The sequence below is a fragment of the Mycetomoellerius zeteki genome, unplaced genomic scaffold (assembly GCF_001594055.1).
Source record: "Mycetomoellerius zeteki isolate Tzet28-1 unplaced genomic scaffold, Tzet1.0 scaffold135, whole genome shotgun sequence".
Lineage (NCBI taxonomy): Eukaryota > Metazoa > Arthropoda > Insecta > Hymenoptera > Formicidae > Mycetomoellerius > Mycetomoellerius zeteki.
The window spans coordinates 663,497-686,031 of NW_017256287.1; the positions used below are offsets into that span (position 1 = coordinate 663,497).

A 22,535-nucleotide genomic window follows, 5' to 3' on the forward strand; every position below is an offset into this window, starting at 1 on the left:
CGGCTTTCGCATGAGTGTGCTGTGCGCGCGTGTGCGTATTTAAAGAGACAGACACTGAGATGATATGGCAGAAGATCATTCTTCAGTAAATTACGCGCAGCTGAGTTTGCAACGCGCTAAATGTTCTATTACTGTGATTCCTCTCCGAATCATCGTGGGACATGAACCTCTATTCAAACGCGCATCGCGATCCCGACAGTGTCCCGGAGTGAGAAAATCTATCGCGAACATTTCCCATCGTACATATATATAAAAAGTCACGTGGACTTAATAGTGAATAGTTGAGCTGCTTATTTCGAAAGTGACGTGGGTCAAATATTGGAACACGATGAATTTTAAATATTATATTATATTATGTAGGGATAAATCGATGCGATTTACTTATTTTACGTGATATTCCTTCAATTTTTTTTCACGTCACTTCCGAAATAACTCGCGATCATAATGGGATGAATTAAAAATACATATTCTAGAAAATATTTGTTTGCTCCGTCAATTGACTTTAAGAGACCATCGTTTCTACAGATCGGCGTCAATCAGGCGCGACTGGAATCGTTAAATTAAATGAACAGTCGACCGCAAGCTGAACGAAACATCTGACTGTCAAAAGTCGTTACTTCATTCTCGCGGTTACAGAACGACCGAGCAATAGCGCAGTTGATAGAAATCGCGGTCGCTATGACATAATTCATCGCAGATAGATTCTCATTGAGACGCGATTATTGGATTACATTGAAAGAAGTACGATATGTATAGACCTGTATGTTTGCAATTGTGCATTGTGTATCAGTACGTCGTATTTGGTTACGTATCACCTTTGCGTGTGCTTAATTTTTTAAGATGCGTGCGATTCCATGAGACATCCATCCGATTTTCGAGAAATAAATAAGCGAAGTTTGAATTCGTGATATAATTTGAAAGTAACCGCAAGTTTAGCTGCAAGTTAGGCTGCGTTAAAAATAACTCGGATATCGCCATAATTAAAACGGAGTCTGTTCAACGATTCTCTGTTTCTTTCTGGATCATAGCAGGAAATACAGTAACGTAGTTACAAAGGAAGAATTAATCATTCGAAGCACTAAACGATGTCAGTGCCATCGGGGTACGCAGTGTTTAATAGATAATAATCTAAGCAATTGATATCTAAGGCATCGCGAAGAGATCTTCTCTCAATTCTTGATCGTCGAAACATTGAGCGTTTTTTGAATAATTCAACTTTCTCTCCTTCACATCTTGCACAGCTATACGTTATGCATCTCGTACGACAAGAGTAAACAGCGGAATTGTCGTATGATCGTATTATTCGCAGTCCACAGACGTGATCGCTCTTCGCAATTCAAACGGTGTACGTCGATTCTCCATTCACGTCGCAGATCTGCGTATTCATTGGTCTCTATTTTCAACACTCTAATCTCACCTGGAACAAAAAGAAATTCGTTCGAAAGACTAGCCCTTCTTACAAATTTAGAAGTACTCTGCCGTATTTAATTAAAGGTTTTATTATTATAATTTTTTACACAATCGAGTATGATCAGTATCGTGATTACAAAATAAAAATGAATAATTAACTCGTAACAGGAACACATATTTTTTGTTCCCGATAAAAGACAGTGGGAACCACTGAAGTTTTTGTTATTAATTTTATTTTGTTAAATTTTTGAAATTTAATTATGTATTTTTCCATCAATGTAAGATTGACTGTAATCCTAATTCAATTTATTCTAACCTTTGTCTTTTTCTAATTTCAAAAATTCTAAGAATTCTTTGAATTAGAAAAAAATAAACAGTAACTTAAACCGAGATTAATTTCACATTGATAAAACTGGGCCTTAATCATATGATTATTTGTAAAAGATAAAATAAAATATTAGTAGTAGAATTTATCACTCCTAATCTTGTTAAATATAAGTATTCGTTGAAAATTTTTTTTCAAAAAATATTGTTCTTTAAAATTATTCTCAAAATCACCAAGCTTAAATATTCCAGTTACGGGTAAAATAAAATACGAGATACTTGTATCATGAAATGATTAATCAATTTTACCGACTTGGAAAAAAAGAAATGTGTTTTAAATAAAGATATATAATAATGTCTTTTTTTACTGCAAGATAACATCGGTTATCCATGTTTCAAGGCGTGAATGCAGCCTAAAGGATTTACGAGTATTCTTACCTCGCGTATGGTGGTGGCGGTGTTAGCGTTGGTGAGACGATACTGATAGTTGTCGGAATAATTTGTCCTGAGGATAACGGAGGCGTGCTGCCATTGCTCAATCTGATTAATTGACTGGGATTTAGCTTGATAGCATCATCGTAGCTCGGTGGTGCATCCGTCACCGCTTCGTAATCCGGTGGTTTTTGCCTCGACACGCCAGGCGGTTCCTCGATGGAAATCACGTGGATCGGGTCATCGATCTTTAAAAGGAGGTGATTTAACTGGTTGAGTTAACTTTAGCGTATCATAGAATTCAATTGCATAACTTTGCCGCATTGCATAGGTTCATTGCTTATTTTCGTATTTGAATGTTTCTTACTTAACTTCAAGAATTTATGTTAGTTATTTTAATCTTAATCGTTTATTGTTGAATTTTTTAGAAAGATTTGTTCTAATAATTGCGCTCTAAATTTCATTTGATTATTACTTTGATTGTTACTCGAGGATCAATAAAACTGTCTTCTTCTAATTTAAGAACTGCGCGCGTGTTGATATGTAATTTATACAATTAGCCTATAATTTCGGACATTTTATAAAGTAACTGAGATGCGAAAGTTTCTGTAGGTATTGTTATTGTCTTTTCCATATGTAGTTTTAGAAATTTATAAAAGGAGTACTTAAATTAAGTAATATTTAAAGTAATCAAAAAATTAGTTTAATTTTATAATTTATAAAGCAACTTTACAATTATGATGTTCAACTCAAATTCCCCAATGATAGCGAACGTACATTCATTCGAGGAAAAATGTGTTGCACAGTTAATCATCGTGGAAATACATCGTCGCCAGAGTCTATTTAAAGTATCCAGATCGCGACGTGCCGGCCTCGTAGTTCCCGCGATATTCTACGTGCCGCATTATAAGGATATTCACCCGGAAGTGCACATCGCGCTATATTCGTCGTAGGTAGTCTATAGATATCTACGTACCTAGCTCTCTCGGTATTCTTCGAAAGCATTGTGGCTGGCTGAATGTAAGTCGCGAAAGGGCGCACGCGAGATACGTATAGGGTGACGTACGAGACGCGAGCGCGCGCGTGGTCGACGAGAATAGCCGTGGCTATTTACGGTGGTAAAAAAAAACTTCGCTGGAAAATTGCATAATGATCAGTCTAAGTGGAAACGGCGAGATGAACGGTTACGACCCCGAGATCCCCTCTTTTGGCTACACGAAATTCAACTAAAACGTGCTCGATTACCGCTGAACCGTAGGCGCGAACGTGACCTCGAAAATTCGAAGAAACAACATTCCATGCTGTTTATATTTGGACATATCAGATATGAAGACGACGTTTCTTGCCGATACTACATGTCACTTTGACGTATAAATACATCGAGTCATGATAATTGAATCGTGAGAAAATAATGTCATGTTGGATGATATAATTGAGATCATTGTAGCATGTCTGTCACGTAAGAGATGGACAAAATTGATTTCGTTGCAAATATTTTATCCAACAATCAATTGATTTGCAATTAAACTGCGTCAAGTAATTAATAATTTTCAAATTTATGCGAAAAATTCTCAAATACATTTGATGCCACTGTGATCGTTGCATATTTATTAAAAAATCAATTGACTTGCAATTGAAGTGCATCAAGTAATCAATAATTTCTTTAAATTTATGAAGAATTCTCAAGTGTATTTGATGTCACTCACACTCACCGTTGAAAGAGCAGAAAATTACGCAGAAATTGCAATTGCAATCTATTGCGCCACATTTTTCAATGAATCAAGTTTAAATAAAACATTTCTCTAATATCTCTCTCTCTCTCATATTTCCTTCTTCAAAAGCAATGTCGCGATAAGTCGTTATCTCAGAGGTTATCAAGCTTTCATGAGAAAATTAATTACGCACAATTTAAATGGATTTCTAAGGATCGAGTGATACTGCTGCAGAGAATTGACTTTTTCGATTTTGGAAACACCCGACTTAGTAAGAAATTAAGAATAGATATTATAGAGTTGCATGATAAAAGCCGTGAATAAAGTCGAGACAATGTAATAATTCGGTATCTCATACGTTCTTCAATATACAATCAAGAAATAAACATGCGTAAGCCTTAATTTGAAGTTGCGTAATTGATAGCGAACATTTTTTATGATTCGTCATGCAGCGTTTCGATATCAAATTTATTTTAGATTGTCAATTTAATCTTCTCTCTCTCTCTCTCTCCGTCTGAGTTTTTTTTGGCACAAACGAAATTTTGTTCTTAAATTTCACTCTCATTTTTCCCTTCAAATTTTAATTTTTATTAATTAAAGATTTTATCATTTGATTTAAAAAATTATTTGATAATGTAATATATATACAGATATTGAAAAGTATAAACCCTGAATTTTTTCACGTTTCTTAAAAACGTTTTTTTTTCTTAAAAACCTAGTAGAATAGTAAAAAAAAGACTTGGGTTGAATAAAAAAAGACTCAGATTGCAAAAGGAGGAAATAAAAATATAATTGTAAATGGAGAGTTTTATGAATTTTAACCAAATCTATACGATATATACATCCAAGGACAAGTAATGATAAATATAGCTTAGTACATGTTTCCGGGTGAATATCCTTCTAGTAGCAATCGACATTTAGAGACTCTACCACGACCTCCTTTACCCCGACATGCACTATATCTTTTTTGCATATACAATGTAACGAAGCATAAAGAACGGACAGGCAAACATTTGAAAATGGACAAGCCGTTTATTTTACATAGAGAATATTCGCCGATAATTTCACAGAACAAAATGTCTTACAGATTTAAAATAGCTCTGGCTAGAAAAGTAAGGAGGAAAGAAAACCAAAATATATATTTCATAATAAAAGAGAGAAAAACAAAGATTCAAAAAACGGTCTAATTACATCTTATTAGATAAATATTAATTATTGTCAATATTAGATATTAAATATTATTATCGGTACAATCCTATATACCTCATTAAATAGTTATTAGTTATTATCAACATTAGATAATATTTAATTATTATCGTGTAAAATTCGCGCTAAAAGAACGCTAATGGACTGACTATACTTTCAAATTGTCTTTTACGATATATTAAAATTGTTTCAAATAATAATAGATAAATGCTGATTAGGCGCACTGATAACAATACGTTGGATAGATATCGCAACAGAAGAACAAAAGAGTATGAATCATTAATAGTATTTATATACAGACAATAATACTGATTTCTTACAAAGGAGGATGTATTACCGGTTTCGAGGAAAATTAAAGACATCCGTGGAATCGTTAGTAATATTTCCGTCATTCGAAATCGAAAGGAGGAAATGATAGTAACGTGATGCAATCGTGACTTCGCGTCGTTCGATGGATGACACGAGTCTTACAAGTCTCGCGATCAGAGCGCTTCTGTCGCTTGAAATTTTTACAATGTCCGCGAACATCCAGGCGCATATTTTATCGGCAAGGAAGCATGCGACGAACGCAGGGCGTGTTTACCCAACTTTTTAATGATTTATGAATACCATGATGTATTATCTGATATATATGAAAGTGTGTACTCTTTTTATCTTTATCTTTTTCTTTTTTTTCATATCTCTCTCTCTCTCTCTCTCTCGCTAGGCACCGTTTGACGGAGGGAAAAAAAGTATGAGATATAGATCGTGGGTATATTATTAAGCTTTTTCTTATTCTGTCCACCGTCGCTGGTAATTGCGGCTTACTGCTAGGCTAGGGTATATCTATAGATAATACGCGTTCCTTGTGGTCTATAATAGGGGGTTGACCCGGATCGATCTAAAAATGTTTTAATCTCAGGGGCCTTCAACCACACCGGCGGCGGCGACCTGCATCTTTTCGGATCAGGCCTAAAGAGATTTATTATGTACGATAGACATTTATTATCGCAATAGTGGCGATGTTAAAATGTTTGGCAAAATTATGTTAGTATAAATATTCAAAATGTGTATCTTACTGCAAAATATTATTTGCATTAAGAATGAAATGAATGTAGTTAATGAAGAAATAATTAATAAATAAGAAATAATAACAAATAATAAAGGTAAGAATAAATACATTTATATGTAAAAGATATATATAAGAAATATTAAAATTTTAAAACTTTTTTAGAAATTTTAATCTAAATTAATTCTTTTTTTAATGGCACAGATACGTTACGTAAGAAAAAAAGATAATACTTAGATATAACTAATATAATGATTAATTACTTTAATAATTTTATGATATTTAATATATATAATATATTATTATATATAATGTAATATTATTAAGATATAATGAAATATTATTAAGATTAAAAACGATTCAAAAAGTGGGTTTAATTAGAAAAGAAGTTTGGAATGTTTAAATTGCAATTTACTATTGTTACGTCTTTTTTAATTTTTGTAAGCTTAATAGTTGTAATAAACTGTAAAACCACGTATTATCGACTTTTGACGATGTTTACTCAATTTAGGATTACGTGACATTCGTAGAATATAAGGAGCTAATAATAATAATTATTGCTCGCATTTTAAAGCTGTGTGATAACGATGATTAATGAAGGCAGAGTTACAAAAAGAGTAATGATTAACAGAAAACCGGTAATATGGATTTGCGTTGATTTATGAGTCATAACACTCATAGCTTTAACTCTTTCCTTGAAATCGCTTTCTTCCAAGTTCAATTCGAACTAAACGACAATTTTGTTTGATGGAGCAAATAAATTCGCCAGATTGACAGTCTGTGAATTACCTGTGCTGTAATTGGATGGTTCGTGTGTTGCGTATGCGTGCTCGTTCTAGTTGGCGGTGCGTGTAGCCAACAGCACATTGCGGCGCAAATGAGCAGAGCTCCAGCTACTATGCAGGCGACACCAACGTAACGCACTGGTTCAACATAATTCTCTGCTAAACCCAACCAGTTGATGAGAGCTCCAACGCATAGTAAGACCATTCCGTACCGGTACGGACGTTGTGATCTCCGTGATTCCTCCAGAGACATAGCTAAAACATGGAATGTTTGTTTTTTAAATTTTAATAGTGCATATCATCCGACAGACCGAAAATAGAAAAAAAGCTTGTTTTTTATTCTCTCTCTCCCCCCCCCCTCTTTCTCTCTCCCCCTCTTTTGTCAAACTTTAAATACAATATATATGGCGTATCAGGGATTTCACGTGTCAGGGATGAACTTAAAAATGAACTATTGGAAATTTTTTAAATGATTATGAAAACAGGTTGAAGGTAAAAAATAATTATTATATGCCTGCATCAAAGATATAGAAGGTAGTCGTTTTAACAAATTTTTCTTTTTTGATATTTGCAACTAAAATTACAAAGTGTACACATTTTTTATAGACATGAATTTTTTAGGATATGTTTCGTACTTTCGAATAGAAACATTAATTTTTCAAAGTCAAATTTTTTTATGAATTCTATAACAAATAATTGAGTACTAATATGTTGAAAAATTAAATGTAAAGGAAAGTATCTTAAAAAATCTATATTTTATAATGATTGGGCTAAAATTCACAAATTTGTTTTGGAAAAAATGTTTACAATAGTGGTCTCATTACCATCCAAAAATATCCTTTACGGTACCATTTGAAATACTACACACACATGTATTAAAGTAATTTTGAGAATTTTTTTAGATTTTTAAAAGAGAATATAATTTCTCATTTACTTGCTTAAAACTAAAAAATGATTTTTTATGTTATTAAAAAACGTGTTTATCTGAAAGTACAGGAAAATTCTAAAAAAAATTAATATTTATAAAAATTTTGTATATTTTGTAATTTTAGCTTAAATACAAAGAAAAGAAAAATTTCGTAAATTGATCAGTATCTTGGATGTAAGGCATATAATACTTATCATTTTGACCTTCAGCCTTATACTCTTATACAATATTAACATGTTTTCATAATCATTTTAAAAATCAAAAATAATTTATTTTTAGGTAAATTCCTGACACGTGGAGAATATATTAAATACATTTATTTAATTTTAAGTGTAGGGGAGACCGGAGCTAGATGTTGTACGAGATTGATTGTCGAAATATAACTTAATCGGTATATGGCAGAAAAATCTCTTTTTTGACTGTAGATTGCTGAATATAATATTAATTTGTTGTGTAAAATGGTTTGCACAAAAACATTATATATATTATTTATAATGATTTTTGAAAAAATATAGTTGGTGACTAAATTTTTCTCATCACCTATTTTGTTGTTTGACAAGTCTTTGGCATTATTAATCGCGATATTCCTGTACTCATAGAAAATGACATGTTTTAGGAAATCTTTGTTACAATTAATTAATCATCCTGACAAAAAAAAAAGTTTGTGAATACAATCTTTTATTAAAAATGGCTATGTGGAGTAGATTGATCAAAATGAGACGGGATTAAATACAATGAATTTTAATATCCTTAAATGGACACATTTTTAGAAAATATACTTACACAAATATATTATATTATATTTCATATAGATATACATGTTTTCTTCATTTTTCATATAGAAACTCAGTACAAAAATAAATTACGTATTTTATGATAAAAATAATTATTTTATTTGTATTAATTTGTATTAATACCATAATTACTATATTATTTCTTAAAATATAAAACTGATATTAAAATAAAGATTGTACTTTTTATATGTGTTGTCCATAATAAATATGCTACTGCCAATCCAGAACAGTTACTCTATAAAAGTTAACTCTATAACTCGTTACCTTTACTCATTATTGGTTTTAAAAAACAACGTATTATGTTATCATTATTAAAAGAATAATGAGTCATTACACTTTTTATTATTTTTTCATCAAATTTTTTAATAATCTCTTTTTTAGAAAGGTGTTTAATTGTTTTAGTCACTAATTTACTTGTTCAATAACAAGATCTATAATGATTATGATCTCAAGCAGAACACAAGTCATCAAAATGATCAGTAAATGTCACTTTTAACTTATTTACGATTCATTTTATTGTTATTTTGACGTTATCGTGACTTATTGTTCTACTTAGGATGATTGTAATTAATTACAACATGATCAAACATAACACTCTTCTTTTGAAACTCATTTATGCATGTTCCATATATATAGGTATACAAAGTAACAATAAGAATAACGGTTATATTTATTATTATTACTCAAAAAAAGTTAAGTGCATTACTATTAATGTTACAAATTTAACGTCTTTATCCGTTTGTTATTTAAAATAATAATTGTAGCAATAACAACGTCACAATTAACGAGTTATTTCCCAACTTTAGTTGGCGGTAACATGAAAAAATGTTTGCGATGTAACGTAGGATAGAATACTTTGCATGATTTGGCGTTGTTAAAAATAGATCGCGAGACAAAAACGCACGTCACTATCAATCATTTGATTTGTAGGCGGTGACATTCGTGAATGTGAAGTTGGGGATCGTTTCGCTTAATATGAGTGATATGTTAGTACAACAGCTGTCATAAATATAATGGTAGTCTACTGCTATTAAAATTTAATAGCGTGTAATACCTAATTGAACATGTCGTTCCAATTGTCAAACTATATGCAAAATTATTATTTAATCTATATGTATAATTATCAAATGGTTATTATAACATATGTATCCAATTAGTAATTCCACTAATAAGGTTTTAACAGTAAAACGAAACAGAAATTATCGATGTTATTTAGTTCGATTCCGTTGTATTTAATATATCTTTTCTCTAGTATCTTTCAATGAGTTATATAAAGTTATGTACATGAAGATAAGAAAGATTATTATTATTATTATTATTAAAGAGATATCCATTTACATAATTATGAGTTTAATAACCGTGATTGATATGAAATGTATTTCGTAGAATAATGGGGAACAATTTGCGTACAAAAATTTCCCATACGCTCTTTTTCCTTGAAAGATGTATCATAGCAAATTTTATTGATACAAATTGGAATTTTATTAAGATGACATTTGCCGATAATGTTGATAATACGAAGGCAGAAAGCGTTTGTATGTTAAGAGAATCTTGACAAAAAATATGCCACTTTTGAAAGTAGGTTATTCGTATACTCCATTACTCATCCACCCCTTGTGAATATCAAGAAGGGCGACAAGCAGTGAAATTAGAATTAGATGAGTAACAAATAATATTCTCGAATAAAATTAGCAAACGGATATATTTTTGAAATATATATTATACTCCGATATATCTTACAGACATTTTATTACTATCCCTTGATATGTACGACGTAATAAGCATATTCGCAGTTAATAAAAGACGAAATAGAATGCGTGGTATAACTCAAATTTAGTTAGTTTGAACTACATAGAGAAGTTAAAGTTGAACTCAACATAACTGAGTTGCTCAACGTAGAAAAAGTTGAAAGAGAGTTAAACTCTCTCCCTATAAATAACATATATCTGATAGTGGTAAATTAAAAGTGCATGCATTTCATTTAAAACGGAAGAACTTTATTTTAGCATGATCTTCACAATTCCGAATTTTTTATAATCTTGATTGTTTTAACATTAAAAATTTCGCGTTAAGTCTCACAATGTCATGACAGTATATTCAATTGCGATTGCAAAATATAAACGGCATAAATGGCAACTACTAATACATAATTTCATTCGAATTCATCGAGTGATACCGAGTTGATAAATTATTCAGGAATTTAATTCATCAACTGAACTTATCGTTCCTACATAATTTATTGGTTGAGTGACTATAAATATTCTTCGATTATCTACAAAGTAGGCTATATGCAAACGATTATAACGTGTAGATAAGCCGTAACGACATTAATATGAAACGATCGATATTCATCACATCCGCACGTCAGTAGTAAATCGTTATTGTTATAATTATAAATCCAATAACAATAATATTGTTATCGATATAATTATAAAAAAACGCTGATTCCATTTTTACATCGCGAAAGTAAAATTGCGAAAGTCTATTTCTATAAGCGACATGCTCTAAAAAACAATACAATTATCGTGTGTACTACATTGCATATACTGCACCCATAATTGGTACCATAACGGTAAATTCCATTTTAAACCATATTAACGTTAACGATATTAATATTTATATCTAGTCTGGAATAATTGTATCTAGTGAATTCAGATAACGTAATTTTTAATCTTGATCGTGCATGCAAATTAATACAACTAACCTCTTATCGCTACCTCTTTATCGCTTATTTTAAATAACCTGATTCAATGTCATTCCTTGAAGTAAAGAAAAAAATGTTCAGTTTTTCTTTTACTGCACCTTAGAGTTGCCAATCTTAGAAACATTACGCGCTGCAAGTTTAATTAATTATTATATAACATACTGTAATTAGTTTACCGCTGGACTCGTCCATGGTGTTGGGTATCGGGAGTAGTATTGCCAATAATATAGACGTTGTCTTTCGACTAGTAAATTTTCCAGGCGACTAACATATCGCGTCACAGGCTGCAGTATATAAGGCGACACGAATATAATAGAGAGTAAGAGATCGTTTAATTCCGAGCGACATACGATTATACGATCCGTTTCTAAGTGCGTCAAAATGGTAAAGATAAAGTTATTTATGAAACATTATCGCTACATGATTAGCATCCAAGTTTACCTAAACGTGTGAGAAGAAAGTTGTAAAATCTCACCACGATGCGCGGTTTTTTTGCGGATGTTTTGCATGTATATCGACAAAGATATACACACGTACGTATCGGACAGACACGTATGCGTTCACAACCAACGCAATGATGCGGCCGCGAAATTAATTCCAATTTACATACATATTCGAGAAACGACGTTCAAGGACGTAACTTGTACTACGAACCTCTTCAAGAGGCTAGACTACGTTCAATGAAGTGCAGGATATTGGTTAAACACAAGCTGTTCTGATGCAGATGTGCCATATTTTGTTTAATTTGCCAGAAGCTAAGGACGGAGATCACCAGAGATTGTGCCACTGCAGCACTGTAAAAAAGGGATTCACGGTTGGGCAAGTTAGATTGTCGTCTTTCGGTTTTATCACAATAATGATAAAATCGTTGAGTGTGTATTAAGTGTTTTGTAAGTAATTTTTATTCCTTCCATATCGATTTTTAACCGTATAATATATCATATAGATATATCTAGTTAGGATATGCGGAATATTCCAAAATCATCGAGGAGTATTTATATGATGAGTATATGAAATTAGGAACATTATTGTGTTAATTCTTGAGTTGTATGAAACCGAAAAAATAAGACTTTTGAGGAAATTAATGTAGAAATTACGAAGACATATAAACAGATAATAAAATGTTTCTTAGATATTTTTAACTTGATGCTACATTGCTGCGGGGGATTCAATAAGAAAAACTTAAAATTTCAAAAACTTTTAAAAACTTAAAAGATTTAGGAATAATAAAGAAATTGTTACGAAAGTATTATTAAAACAGATATTCGTTGATTATGTGGTTCAATAATAACTTGATCGCAATATTGCGAATATCAATATTCATGTTCATCGTCATTCACTGTAAATGTAAAAATTGCTTCTAAGAACGGACATCGTCGCATGGCGCGCGCTCTGTTCGTGTGTATAATATTCTTATATTTATTGAAATTGCATATGTACATATATATTCTATTAATATTCAATTTTACTAATTTATATCAACTTTTTATCTTTTTGACTGATCTTTTAAGATATGCAATATATATAACTATAATTTCTAAGAGATCCTAATCAATTTTTTCTTGAGATATATATATATATATATATAGACATAGATTCAAGGATATGTTTTTATAGTAGAAATCGACACGCAACGATCAAATAGATCTTCTTTCGCATTTCACATCTCTGTTTTACTTACATACTATTTTTATCCAGTAAACCAGTTGATGAAATTTTTCCTTTCAAAACGGGAAAAACAATTAATAGAACGATTAACTGTGATATATCAATAAATATATCAATAAATGTATGTTATGACAAAAGATGAATTTCGCACGATATATTAGATTTAAATATAATCTCTAAGAGATTTTCATGAATTATATCAATTTAACAAGAATTATGCAATATCTAAATTTGCTGACGTAATAAATAAATTTCGAGGAGACTGCTTAAGTACGTTGATATCAATTAAGATAGATCTCATCTTATTCCCGTTTTTTTTTTACGAATTATTACTTACAAGTCACTTGTTAGTCAGTTCGAAAGTTAAAAGCTGACGCGATGAAAGTTTGCTGACAACGTAATTGATATTTTACTCTTTTTTTAGTTCTTTTCTCGACATCCCGGTGGTCGTAAAAGACCGCCATTGATAAGGACAAACGAGGATAAATAACATTATGACTGTACTAATTACTGGTAAACGTCCGTAAATTTGTGTTGGTATACTTTGCGTGATTTGTCTTGATAATCAAGTGCTTAAACATAAAAAATATGTATTACAACGCATCGACTAAAATAGGAACGGAGTACATAAAAAATTATTCGCTAATCCAATGAAATTTTAGAAAAAATCTTTGTTTCTAAATACTTTATTTATAGCTTGAATTGATTATTGATAATTTTCGTGTGTTCGTTATAATATAGTTTCTTATTTATTAATTCTTATTTATTATTAACTGATGTTATCTTAATAAAATTTCAAGAATATTAATACTTGTATAAAAAAGTAAATATTCCATAAATATTTTTCCTTTGCAACGATGACGGTGACATATGTATGGTACGAATAATTCGAATAGGTTCTAATGAATAAATCAATAAGTTAAATAAAGCTTTTTAGAGCTGACAGTTGTTAATGTGTAAATATATATACTTTATTTAAAAAGTTAACATATAAATGTTTCAATCCTGTTTTGGATCCTCTTCAGTATATTCTAATTAAATATTGCAATAAAAAATATAACTATTGAAGTCATCAGAAGCATAATTCTAAGAGGAGGCTCCTTTTAGAATTATGCTTTTGATGATTCCAATAGTTATATTTTTTATTGTAATATTTAATTAGAATATACTGAAGAGGATCCAAAACAGGATAGCTCCTCTGAGGAGCTATATGATTATGCGCTGAATTAAGCTGGTCAATTATTCTTCACGTTCACATCTTGTCAACAATTGTTCATCAAATTTCAATTAACTAAATAAATAAATAGTAAACAAATTACGAATCTATGGTTAAATTCAATATTATACAAAATGTGCACTTACATAAACAATGAATAGATCGAACAACGCTTTTTACTGTACATATTCATTGAACTGTCTGGTTTACTGCATCATACAATAAATTGATTTGAAATAAAAATTGATAGATTTTAATTTAAAATTTACTAAATAAAGAATAGAATAAAACGTAGAAAATTAATATCTAAACGATTTAAACGATAAAACTGACAACGATAAGATTAATAACAAGACTGTCGTGGACGTAATGACAGTTCAATCTATTGTATGAATATGTACAATAAAAAGCGTTTGTTTTATTCATTGTTCATATATATATATGTATATAAATGTATAACATTTCGTACAACATTGAATTCAACCATAGATTCATAAAACGATTATAGATTCATAATTTGATTATTATTTATTTATTCAGTTAATTTATTCAGTTATTGGAATTCGATGAACAATTGTTGACAAGATGTGGACGTGAAAAATTAACCCGCTTAATTCAGCGTATTACCATATAGCTTTTCTTAGAATTATGCTTCTGACAATTCCAATAGTTATGTTTTTTATTGTAAAAATTAATTATTAGAATATACTGAAGATGATCCAAAACAGGATTGAAACGTTTATATGTTAACTTTTTCAATAAAATATATACGTGGGTGGTTCAAGTGAAATCGGGACTTTTATTCTCATGAATATAAGAATAAAAGTCCCGGTTTGACTTGAATCACCCACGTATATTTACACATAATCCGTGTCAGCTCTAAAAGGCTTTATTTAATTTATTAATTTATATGTGTATATAAAATTTCAGATATATACAATCTAATTTGTTAACTAATGTTAATAAATGTTCAGTAGGGTATTATTTGTTTGATTATTTTTATTCTTAAATTTATCGCGCAGAAGAAAAAAAATATTCATTTATTACTAAAATAGCATTTTACATATCCATTCATACCAACACAACATATTGAGTACAACATTTGGAGCGACGTAAATATGTGTCATGAATCTATGATATATGATAGCGTGCATATCTAATTATTTGTAGCGTATAATCGTATCATATAAAATTATGTCTATGATAACAAAACCAACTCTACATTTTATAATAGCAGTAAAAAAATTTTACATTTAAGCCTGTTGTTTATTCGAGTGTTCCCACCCTACGTATGGTCATGCAAATGTAAAATAATGAGAATAGCGTAAAAAAAAATAGTAAATACAAGAAAAGCAGAGAATAATATGAAGGCAAAGTAACACAAGAGAAGCAGAGAAATATAAATAGAGATAATAGTAATAATATAAGAGCAAAGAAAATTTATATAGCAGAGAATAATAATAGTCAAAATAATATTTTATCTTTTTATTCGGAACGACTATGTATAATAATATGACGAGCTATAATAGGAAACGTTAATATATGCAATATACATTATACATATAGTATACGATAAGAAATTTTATGTTAAGTTGTTAATAATTATCAAAAGAGCAATAGCATATGTAGTCTCGTTAACGTTAGCTAATTCAGGTATTTAATTTGGGCTGATAACTGTTGCGCGCCAACGCGAGATATTTTACTTAAAAACGAATACATCGATGACCATTTAAAAGAAACATTCGTTGATACACTTTTTGCCATGTCCAAGAAGTCAGCTGAACATACAGTCATACATACTTCCCGGCTGTTAGTGGATCGATCCGTCTGTGCTTTCGTGCATTTTGCATTTTATCGAACGGTCTCCACCAGACCGCACGCGTGCGTGACGGATGTCTTCTATATTTACACGTGCGTGCGTCGGGGACTCGCATTCGTGAAACGGCCAGAAAACGGTCACGACTCTTACGTCAACGGCTTGCACGACGGCGGTGTGATGTGTGATAGTTACATGGTTACCCCCGTCGCTTGCATCTTTTAACCTTAACCCGGTTTCGCACCTCGCACACGGTAGCAGTAGATAAGTAAATGGTCAACTTTACGCGTATGAAGCTGTCGCGCGAAGACGAGTGAAAAATATTAGCAAAAATGGCATTATTTACTGTTGCATCTCATGTCTGTATTCGCGTAATTCCTCGTACACGGCCGATTCTATCTACAATGTTGTCTAAGGTTGGCAACGTTATCTTATAAAAATAACTCGTTACCGTTACCGTTCTTTTTCCTAAAAAGTAACTCGTTACTGTTATCGTCATTCAAAATGTAATGAGTCGTTACTTTTTCGTTACTTTTTTTTCTTGACACCAATAGAATATTAATGCAGATTTTTGCGGTAAATATAAAAAAGATGTCAAATAACACAAATATTATGTAAGAGAATAAATACAAAGAAAGGTAACATCGACACAGTTTGTAAACATAACGTGGGAACATATTTTTTTTTAGAAAATTAATATTTATGATATGTTAAATTAAGACATATTTTATTAATTTGTCTTAGAATTTATGTTTTAAATACATTATTATTTTTGTTACTTGTTCACTTACGCATAAATTGTGTCATTTTGACACTAAGAAATATTGAATATCAATTTCACAAAAAATCTTTAAATAACATAATCACATTATGTTGAATTAACACTCGAATATGTTAAAAAATTCAACACAAATTGTTAACACAAACATGAGTGGACCATTTCCAACATAAATACACAAATTTTTTTACTATGTAGTTATGACTAAAACTTTTACGTGGCTAAAAATAAAGTAACGATAAAAGTAACTAGTGAAATCGTTACCATTATCCCAAAAATGTAACTACGTCATCATGTACTCAGAAGAAAATGTAACGTCGTTACCCATTCGTTACCGAAAAAAGTAACTTGTAAGGGTAACGATGTTATAAGTAACGCGTTACTTGCACTGGTTGTAACAATGTGGTCCTACGTGTTTCCCATTTTTTGCCTCCATTTTGCGTGTATGAAAAACCACGTTTGTTATTTTTATAATATAATAATATAAAGATTAGAGAAATTTATAGATAAAAAGAAAGAACATTGCAGACGAGATATAGCTGATAATTTCATTTCTTCAAAATTATTTAGGTATAAAATATATTAGATATAATGAATATACTTTCTAATTATATATATATTTTTTTATATTTAATACTACACTTTATATGTTTATAATTTCTAAAAAATTTTTGATATACATGGAGAACATTTTTTCTTAAAGTTTACCCTGAAAATATGGTAGTCGTGGAACAACATTGTATTTCGAAGAATTTTATGTAAACCTCTTTCATTCACTCTAATAAAACTACACAATAAAATATAAATTAAGTCTGATTAATTTTACTGAAATGCATGGTAAAAATCTTTAAAATATTGTATTGTACCACAACTACCATATTTTCAAGATAAATTTTAAAAGAAAATTCTTCCCATGTATAATATTTATATACATATATAAATGTAAATTTTTGAAATTCGATTAACTAAATATTATTGAATTATTTATATAGATTTGTTTTTGCGAACGAAACTTTAAACTTTCTTTCTTGAGGCAGAAAAATAACGACAAAAATATTCTTCAATGGTACTTATATTATCACACGAAAAGGAGTTTTTATCACGTTGTACGTGTTTAGCACCGCGCGAAAACTGATCACGTCTGCAAGAATTCGAAGAAGAAGAGATGCAATAATACGTTCATGATATACTGCGTCACTTATTGCAATATATAACATGAGTTATATCTCGCTTTTATAGACTCAACATAAACATTTGTATCATAATTACAAATTTTTAGTCGTATTTTTAGTCATTTTTCTTGTGAAATTATTCGTATCTTTCAAGAAAGATAGACTGAATCATAAAAAATAAAAGGCGTATAAAGAAATAATAGAAAAGATAAAAGCATATAAGAAAAAATATTTTTAAAAAGATCAATTTAGGGATAGTTTATTTAAGGAAAATTTATCAAAGGAGAGAAAATTTAATTTTTTCTTATTCAAAATTTTAGAAAACTTTTTTTGATTCTTTTAAAGAGTATAACTTCTTCTTATTAAACTTAATTCAATGATTCAAGAATATTTTATAAATTAAATTATATTTAATTAAAAAATTAATATGTTTCACACACATACATTAAGAATTTAATTTCATTCAATATTATATTTTTTATTTCACATATTAACATTTTTTTATATTAACCTTTATCTTGACTTAATTAACAATAAATCATAATTTGTATTGACTTAATTTAATTCTATTAGTTTAAGACATAAACTTTGTTTGCAATTTTATAGAATACAATATCAAATATGTTCATTAAAGAATTGCATTCATAAATTATATTTTATTTCATCGGTTCATATAGATAAAATTATCGTAAGCAGTATACAAATAATACCCCTGTATAGTTAAAAAATATTTGCGGAGATCAAAATATCTGCGTATTACGGTGCATTAGTAACGTTGCACGAGACTAAATGCAATGTTTAACTTTTCCAAGTGATAATATGAAATATACGCAGATATTTTTCACATATACTTGAAACGATATACACGTTCATAATTCAAGCTCTTGCACCTGCAAAGCATAAATTGCATGATAAGGAAATAACAAATACAGTTGTTCGTGAATGTGAATCCGTTTTTTAAATTTTAAGGTACATCTGCGATTATGTCACAATATTGTCTGCCTAACAATGATCTAATGAATTGATGTAGACCAGCCAGATATACATTGATAAACGTGTGATTACTCAATTAACAAGTTGAACAGCTCATTTGCAAGTGAGAAATACAACTGGAAAAATTAGATATAATTTTAATCAAATTGTTAAGAGCAACTTAAATTTTAATAAAAATTTTATTGCTGTATTACAATTCATTTTAGCAATAATATTTTCATACTATTTTTAACTATGTATAAAATAATTAGAAAGACACAAACATATAAGAGATAAATTTAAAATAAATACGGCGCGGAAAATATTTATTGTACATTTAGATGAATTATTTTCATTTTTATGAGAAAAAAAAACTTAAAAAGATGGATTTCTCAATTTTACATATTCCATATAATTAATAAATGTATATATATCAATTTTTATAATAATAATGTATTAATGATAACTATACACAATTATAAATCCAAAAGTTTTTCATGATAGTACGATACTACATAATAATTTAAAGGAAAAAACTTAATATATATTTTTACTTTTTTATTATTATGTTTACTTCGAGAACGAAAATTTATAAAATTTATGTATAATTTTTCATTTTTAACAAGCAACATATAATCATTCTATGTGATGGTATGTAAAAGTATGGTCTCTCAGAAAGAAGATGACAATGATAAATGATATTATGATAAAAACGGCAACGTACAGCAGTCTTTTGATTACATCGCAATATATTTATGATGATATTTCTGTTACTATTACTTTTGCTTCTTCTTTTGTTTCTTTGCATAGCTACTTTTAAATTAGCATTATCCAACTATTAATAAACTTAATCATTTCTGCAATTAACTTTTTTAATAGAAATAAGCCTAAAAATTTCGATTGTATAGAAGAAAATTTAAAAGAAAACGAGTTTCTTTGAATATCTTTCAAAAATATTACTTTACAGTAAAAAATTAAATTTTTATGATTGTTCGTAAAGTATAATGTATATAATTTTTTAATAAGAACATATATTACAACAATTGTAATTATTACATCGTTTTTCATAAATAATTATTATAATTTATTCGATTAAACAACTTATATTTGCTCGCGGTATTAATCTATGATTTAATTATATATAGTAGATGATATATTTCAATTTAGTAATTCGTAATACTTGTATATATATATATATATATATATACTTATCATATATATATAAATTACAAAATTGTAATTCCATTTACAGAGTTATTAACGATTGTATGTGTGTGAGAGAGACGCAGAAATATCTTACCTGTACTAATTTCCCTAGTCTATCTCAGACTGTTGGATGTAGGAAGGTTTGAGAATTTCCACACGCACTAATCTAATGTACTCTGTCTGTGATATCTTGTTCTCGCTTCTCTTCTGTGCGGTGATAACAGGGCCCTAACAGTTTAAGACCAGCTGCCCTGGTCGTGACACACCAAGAGAGAGCGCAACTTCCACGACGAAGACTCAGCGCAGACTGACGCGGCAGCCGTTCGCCCGTTCGCATGGGTCTGTTTAACCCACACTGTCAGTTACTATTACTACTAGAGTCAAGCGCAGGTATATTAATGTGAAACGTGTGTGTCAAACAGTGTTTCTCAAACTTCTTGCAGACAACTCTATATCGTGCAATGTCCTCTTTCTTTTAAACGTTTCAATATCGAATTTGTAGTCACAAATTGAATTTTCTCTTTAGATAACTAATAAAGAGAGAAAAAAGATTAAATTTCAATTAAAAATATTAAATATAATATTAAATATTAAATATAATTAGATATTAAATAATATACTAAATAATAAGTAACATAAAGTATTACATAAGCAACATTGTTATTTCAATATATTGAGTTAAATAAGAAAGAATTAAAAACAGCACAGAATAGATAAAACATAAAAATATATTTTATCAATTAATTAATTGTATGTATTTGAGTTGATTGATTCGTAGGCTAAAGAATGGTTGATTGATGGTTTTTTTAAAAACCATCCTCTCTTATCTCTTTCTTAATTTGGGAAATTCTTTCTCGGTAAATCATACAAAGTGATCATATTCAAGTAGAACAACAACGTTTATAAAATGTTTAAGAATGGTTATCTTTAAGCTTTAAAATCATTTAAAGTTACTTTAAAAACTGTTTCAGAAATCGATTAAATAACCATATTGTACAAACGTTTTTAAATGATTGTTTTTGTAACGAAAATTATTGAACGAATAACACTGTCCGACAAAATTTGATCTTTTTTTCCTGCGGCGAGAAGGATAAGTATTTGACAATTGTGTGTCCGTTTCAACCTGTGTCCGATTGGAACTGTGTCCGATGGAAGTTGTCGTATGTTCCTTTCAATCTATGTCCGATTGGGTCCATAGTGTGTCCGTTTCAATCTGTGTCCGATTGAGACTGTGTCCGATATTTTTTGTGCGCATCTGGGACCCTCCCCATATAAATGACAGATGACATAGAATTTAGATTTGTGCTATAAATTCTATGCGTATGATACTTGTACATAATTTTCTATCAGATACAAAAAAAAACAGCTATAATTCTAGCTGGAGCAGCAAAATATTTTTTTGCTTGTATAATGGTTTTTATACTGGTTCCATAAATGTTTAAGTAACTGTTATTTTTAACATTTGCTACACGAACACTTATAATGTAGATATTATAAAAACATTTACTTGTAATCATTCTGCAACGTTACAGAAAAAACGTTTTTTTTTTCGACATTTTTATTCTACTTGAGATATGTATTAGTATAGATGAACTTTTGAAGTAAATTATTCTACAGGAAAAAGACTTATCGTCATCTGCAGAAGTCAGATGTATTATTCAATCGATATAATTTTCCTTATTCTTTTTTCAATGAAACACATCGCCATGAATCTATCGAGAAAACACACGTGAGAGATTCTGGCTTATTAATTGATTTACGCCAATTTCGTAGAAAAATCCTTCTGGGGAATTTTCAGAATGTTGATTACAAACTATTCGACGGTGACGTGCAGCGTAATAAAAAATTAATAGCAGCAATAAGATAATCAGGACTGGTAACATCTCCGACTAACTGTTGCTTTGATTGCATTGCTAATAAAACATCTTATTTGGAGAAATGGTACATTTAATGCGCTCACATCGAGAGGAGTTTCTCTCAAAAAATATATTTATGAATCGTATAATATTTCTCTATCGGTATTTTCTGTGTGTACTTTGAATTAAACTATATGATGGTATCAATGCTGATTTATCGACGTCACGTGCCAAGTATAAATGTGAGATTGTGTTTCGTTTCCATCACTGAAAATGCTTAATCTATTGATCGTTCACAAATGACAAAGAATTAAATAAAAATTTAATCCACATGACAAATATATAAGTGCATTTAAAATAAAAATAGGTTATAGATAATAGCAACAGATAATAGAACATACAAATTACTATACACTTCAATAATTTAATATAAATTAAATACAGACGTACTATATACACACATATTATATTTGTAATAAATTATACGTATGCATAATTTTATTACAGA

The 22,535-nt window shown here is 29.7% G+C and overlaps 1 protein-coding gene across 2 annotated transcripts; it reads right to left on the reverse strand.

Annotated features, from left to right (window-relative positions):
* Positions 1-1,014: 1,014 nt before the first annotated feature.
* On the reverse strand, positions 1,015-20,501 carry LOC108731571 (uncharacterized). Of its 2 annotated transcripts, none has more exons than XM_018461948.1 (4): positions 20,266-20,501; positions 6,922-7,172; positions 2,173-2,414; positions 1,015-1,417 (listed from the first exon to the last, which is right to left on the reverse strand). In XM_018461948.1, the coding sequence occupies exons 2-4, from the start codon at positions 7,168-7,170 to the stop codon at positions 1,414-1,416; spliced, it is 495 nt and encodes a 164-aa protein (XP_018317450.1). In that variant the 5' UTR covers positions 7,171-7,172; positions 20,266-20,501; the 3' UTR covers positions 1,015-1,413. The 2 variants fall into 2 exon arrangements, with proteins under 2 accessions (XP_018317450.1, XP_018317451.1); XM_018461949.1 differs by lacking the exon at positions 20,266-20,501 and adding an exon at positions 11,506-11,553.
* Positions 20,502-22,535: the final 2,034 nt, after the last annotated feature.